Source organism: Sinocyclocheilus rhinocerous, unplaced genomic scaffold (assembly GCF_001515625.1).
Source record: "Sinocyclocheilus rhinocerous isolate Xijiao unplaced genomic scaffold, SAMN03320098_v1.1 scaffold963, whole genome shotgun sequence".
Classification (NCBI taxonomy): Eukaryota; Metazoa; Chordata; class Actinopteri; order Cypriniformes; family Cyprinidae; genus Sinocyclocheilus; species Sinocyclocheilus rhinocerous.
Genome location: NW_015638949.1, coordinates 1,120,925 through 1,126,924, shown reverse-complemented (window position 1 = coordinate 1,126,924; position 6,000 = coordinate 1,120,925). Strand labels below are relative to the sequence as shown.

The 6,000-nt window shown below is 34.2% G+C and overlaps 1 protein-coding gene across 1 annotated transcript in view; it reads left to right on the top strand.

Annotated features, from left to right (window-relative positions):
* Positions 1-6,000, top strand: part of srgap3 (SLIT-ROBO Rho GTPase activating protein 3) — an 85,456-nt gene that overhangs the window by 20,784 nt on the left and 58,672 nt on the right. Inside the window, exon 2 of the mRNA XM_016565568.1 lies at positions 1,681-1,858. Within this exon, the coding sequence (XP_016421054.1) occupies positions 1,681-1,858 (178 nt within the window). The remainder of the gene's footprint in view (positions 1-1,680; positions 1,859-6,000) is intronic.

Here is a 6,000-nt window from a genome sequence, read left to right as displayed (position 1 = left end):
CATTTATTTTAGAGAAAGATTTAATTTTGATGAGAAAGAACAATACAGTATGTATATATATATATATATATACATATACGTAACATTCTTTATATATATAGTCAATTTTTGCTTGTATATACATGTGTATACATATTCTGTATATTATATATATAGTTAATCCAGGAAACCTCACTAATCAGCTTTGTTGTTGGATGACTACTTCAAAATTCTTAACTTCCTCAAACATTGTTGTAGGGCCATACCTGTCAACATTTGGGTACCAAAATACGGGAAAGGGGGGATGGGGTTGGAGTCAAAAGTAAAAAAATTTATATTATATTATATTATATTATATTATATTATATTATTTTTATATTAATTTAAACAATTATTATCAAACAAATATATTCATTTAGTAACATAAATATATCTTAGTATAGGCTATATCCTTAGAGTTTTATAATTCATTATCTTCTTGTCGATCCATCAGTTCACATTTACAACTGCGTGTTTTCTGCGTAAAAATAAGGGTCGTTTTTGGCTTTGGTCTAAACAAAGAGCAGAAGGACTTATTGAAAAATGCAAATTAATTCTCTGCCAGCAGGTGGCGCTTTTTGCCAGGAATATAGCCGTTTCCCCTGTAAACAAAGCAACGCAGCACCTGACTTTGAAACTTGCAGCGTTCATATTTAATCAATTAAATAGCCTTTTAAAGTGTAAGTTATATCTCATTATACATGTAAATTTACATTTAGTTTTTTTCACTGGAGCACCACCTGAGTCTTCTCCTCCCATTTCTACCAGTGATCATTGTTTCCTTCCCGCGGTACTACCTGCGCACATATCAATAGCATCACTGGGCTGTAGGTTGCCAAGTTGAGGGGACAAATGGGTTGAAATTTGTATGCATCGATCGTGTGAGAAAGATGCGTTTCATACAAGATCTGGCAACTGGACAACCTCGGAATTTGTTGTGGTGATTATTCATATAATGAGGTTTGGCCCATACAAATTACGGGAGTTTTACCGTAAGCAAATGTAGCAAACATATAAAATACGCGCAGTTGGATTTTTATTAACTTTTTTTATATAGAAAGATTAAAAATACGGGAAAATATTTAAATGGGATGATAGCGGGATAGATTGGTAAAATATGGGAGAATCCTGGGAAAATTGGGAGGGTTGACATGTATTCGTTTGGTAAGGAACAGCTGTAAATCTTAGATAATGACAAAACAAGTGTGGATTTCAGTCTCATCCATTTTTTATTAAAGGACAAAGCACAGTTCTGACTTGGTGTGCTAAATATATATTTCTTCATTTCTCCCTTACCAATTTGCACACAGATTTCCTATTAAGTGGTAGATTGTTTTCCTTCATATCTATATTGGATGAATATATACCCTGGGATGATGGAATATATTTTGTCCACGCACACACTGCAAAGTTTTGCGAGTAACCTAAATGATTGTTCCATGTGTGTAAGGAGTACAAAAGCACTCCCAAAATTTGTATCCAGTAGTCACAAACGACTGGAATAATCATGGAAATTCTTTGGTCAGTAGCTGTATGGTTTAAATAATGGATTTAGCCTATTTGAGAAGAGAAAGTCCATCTGAATCCAACTAGCTTTGTATATGTACATGTCAGAATTGTGCTGAGTCAAACTAATGTGTTTATGTCTACTCTGTTGCTCAGAGATCCGTAATCAGTTGGTGGAGCAGTTCAAGTGCCTGGAGCAGCAATCAGAGGCTCGGATCCAGCTGTTGCAGGACCTGCAGGAGTTTTTTCGACGCAAAGCTGAGATTCAACTGGAGTATTCTCGCAGTCTGGAGAAACTGGCTGAAAGGTTCTCATCAAAGATTCGCGGCCCGAGGTGAGACTTTATTGATATGTGCAAGTGTGAATAGTTCACCCAAAAAAATGAAAATTCTGCCATTTATTTATTATTTTCCTTGATTTTTTCCCCCTTGGAACACAAAAGTATGGCTTCTATTTTAGCCTGTTTCTCACACAAATATATTGTATGGCTTCAGAATACAGTAAACAATTTCGATGGTCTACTTCTGTGATGTATTTTGGTCCTTGTTTGAGCTTGAAAGCCACTATGAGCTGTATGGTCACTGTGAGCTGTATTAAAAAATAGCTGCATAAAGATTCTACAAAAAATTTCTAATTTGGTGCTTGATGGGAAAAATGACACCAAAAATGACAAATGACATCAAAACGTTAATCAGATCTTGTTTTAAATGTGTGCTGAAATAAATCCCGGAAAAGATCGATACGCGGCTTTTGAGAATCAATATCGAATCGACGTCATTTAAAAAAACGATTAATCGAAAAATCAATTTTTTTGCCCAGCCCTAATAAATACATGATGACAATTTTCATTTTTTGGTGAACTGTTTCTTTAATTGTGCATGCCAGTTTATGTCTCCTCTTCATTTTGCTGTCTGTTTTACCATTTGCTTCGTCTATCAGAGAAGAAATAGCTGCTGGTGAATTTTAAATCTCTCTCCTGCTGCTGGATATAATCGTCCTTCAGACAAGGGTTGCTCCTCATTCCCTACTTTACACAAAGTTTTAAGAAGTTGTTAAATGCCCGTAGCATTTTACGCATTAGGATGTTATCTTTGGCTGTTAATTTAAATTAAATACCCTTTTGAATTAAATGTTCCCTCAAAAGAAAACTTACTTTTCTTCACACCACTCCAGGATTGCCAGTTCATTCCTCCAATTTCTAGACTAATTGACCCTTTGCTAACCCGACCTTAAAAATGTTGCTCTACCTGAGCAACTCTCCTTATCTGACAAACCTGTGCTCTTTCAAATTTAAAGGGATAGTTCATCCAAAAATGAAAATTCTGTCTTATACTCATGCTCATGTTGTTCCTAACCCATAAATCTTCTATGCAGCACAAGAAGATTGCAAAATGTCAGTGAAAGTCAGTGGCGTCCAATGTTGTTTTGGACCCTTGACTTTGGCTATTTGGACAAAAACAGTTGAAACATTGTTCAAAATATCTTCTTTTTTTTTGTTCCACAGTATGATGACAGAATTTTCTATTTTGTGGCAACTATCCTTTAAGTCTATGGAGAATGAACAGCATTTTTTAATTCATATGTTGATTCAGTTGACCGTAATGGCATTAGTAACTAATTTACATTAGAAAACCATAGTGTATATATATGTTGTAAAACCATTTCAGTAATGCAGTACACAGCTACTGTTTTTCCTTGCATGCATGAGATCAGCGGGTGATTATTGGCTCCTGTGGCATCACGCCAACATTGGATTCTGAGTCACCAAAGTAAACCCTTGGTGGGGTTTAATTAATAGCAGCTGGTGGAGGAGGGCTGTCTGCTGCTTGCTCCCAGGGTCAGTCTCACTGCACCATTGATACATTACAGCTGACAACAATGAGGAACGACAATGCCAATGGCTGCTGCTCTCCTGGCCCTGCGTCTGGCCTTGTCATTCTCTGTAGTTGTTTCTGTTTTTGTACTTCACTTTTTTTCTTTTCCTCTTTTCTCTGATATTGTGTCAGCTTTTGGGTTCTAGTTTTGCTGACGCAAGCCTCACAGCAAGCTCAGCTGACTCATGCTAAGAATCAAGCGCACACAAACAATGCATACTGTACGTTGACAACAAACTTTTGTCTTTTCAGTGGTGAGATGGACTTGTGCTCTTTCAGATTAGAATCAGTTTTATGGTCTCTTCACAGACAAAATGCAGTAGTATGCAGGAACAAGGAACGCATTTGATTGCAGGATATTGTTTATAGTTATACAAATGTATATGTGTATAATATAGATACACTTCCGTTTAAAATTTTGGGCCTGGTAATTTTTAAAAGTTTTTTAAAAGTCATATGCTCACCAAGTCTACATTTATTTGAACAAAAATACAGTAAAAATTCTGAAATATTATTACAATTTAAAATAACAGATTTCTATTTTAATATATTTTAAAACATAATTTATTTCTATGATGGAAAAGCTGAATTTTCAGCAGCCATTACTCCAGTCCTCAGTCACGTGATCTTTAAGAAATCTAATATGGTGATTTGGTGCTCAATTAACATATCTTTTTTTATTATCGATGATGAAGACAGTTTTGCTGCTTAATATTTAAGTGGAAACCATGACCCCTTATTTTCAAAGATTATTTGATGAATAAAAAGTTCAAAAGAATTTCAGCATTTATTTGAACTAGAAATCTTTTGTAAGATTATAAATGTCTTTACTGTCAATTTTGATCAATTTAATGCAAACTACATAAGAAAACTACTGTCTGAGATTAACTCAAGCATTCCATTCAGGAGCGCTGTGGAATAAATAATATACTGTATGCAATAATTATGTCTTCCTCTTCTTTGCTTTGACTGCCCACAGCAACCAAATGCAGCAACTGTATATCCTTCACTAAATTTCTTCATTAACTTTATGCATAGACAAGTAAGATTTTACAGGTTTTGCAAGATTAAGAGCTTTGTAAAAATTGACGCGTTTCAGAAAGGCGGGGCATAGAGGAGAAACAATAATGTACAGTATGTGGAAAATAATGTGTTTTTTGAACCTTAAACCGCATAAACACATTTCATTACACCAAATACACAAAATAATGTTCTTTTTAGCAACATCATATGACCCCTTTAAGTTATTTAATCTACAAATACTGTATGTAACACCTATTTGCCTATCTCTTTATTTATAAAGGTAAAAATCCCTGCATAGAAGAACCCTAACTATCTTCAACTTATGTAGTTCTAGACAGACCATGACATGTTTAGAGGAGATAAGAAGGTGTCTACAAAAGTGTCGTTAATGGCCGTTTGTGTGTGTTTGTGTCCGTGTGTTTCAAGTCAATAAATACCTTTTCTTATCTCCACAAAACAGACTTGTCATCCACGCTGGGCTTTACCAGTCAAAACACAAAGTCTGTATGCTTGTGTGTGTTTGCACATGTTTAGCTTTATTTTCACCCTATTTCCTGTTCTTATCTTGCCTCGTTCCCTGGCCTGCATGTGTTGTTATTGCAGTCTCATTTGATGTGTATTGGTGCTGAGACTTGCAACACACAGTACCTGAATACTAATCCAGTCTGCTCTGCAGTTCAGCCCTGTCTCTGTGCATTAAAGCAGCCATAGATTACTTTTAAAGTATACATGAATGAGGGTCAACGCTTCTGCGTATATATTTTGCAGGGTGGCTTGGCTGATGGAAAGTAATTTAAACTGTGAACACTAGGTTGGTTTGCTAGAAATGACAAAAAAAATCATTGCCTACACAGATTTTTAATGCAAAGATGGCAAAGAATTGGAAAGAGATGCATTGAGACCGCCCAACTTGTGATGGTTGCATGCATTCACAAAGCGAATATTTAGATTTTTCATTTTGCTTGGGACAGAACACAATTGACCTAAATAAGGGTGGAAAAGACATTCTTGTGAAAGAAATTTCTGCTATCTTCCATTAATCGAGAAGGTCTATTTCTGCAGATGTTTCAGTGACTGCATTTGCGTGTACATGGGTTTTGCTAGATTAACCAGAAGTTTGTCATGTCAATTTTCTTTTTAAATTTTACTTATTGTTCTTAACTCATTTGTGCTGTTATTATAGTTAACTAAAACAAAAAACATAAAAATCTTTTTGTTACTTGAAATGAAATAAAGTAAACTTGAACTTAACTAAAATAAAAAAAACTTCTATTTTAGCTAGCTGCCAAGACAACATTTCTCATTTTCATTTAGTTTAATTTGATGTACTAAAATAACTAAAATGGAAATAAAAGTGAATAAAAACTATAAAGATTAAAAAAAACTAAATTATATTACTAGAACTTTAATTAAAATTTAAAACCGAAAATATAAAAATAAAAACAAATTTAAATTATTAATAAAAAAACAATTGTAGTATCTCAGTGATATGAAAATAATACAGATGCTATTGCAGTTAGATAAGAAGAATTTAATGAGTTGATTTAAATTACTATTCTCCATTACTAATTAATAACCA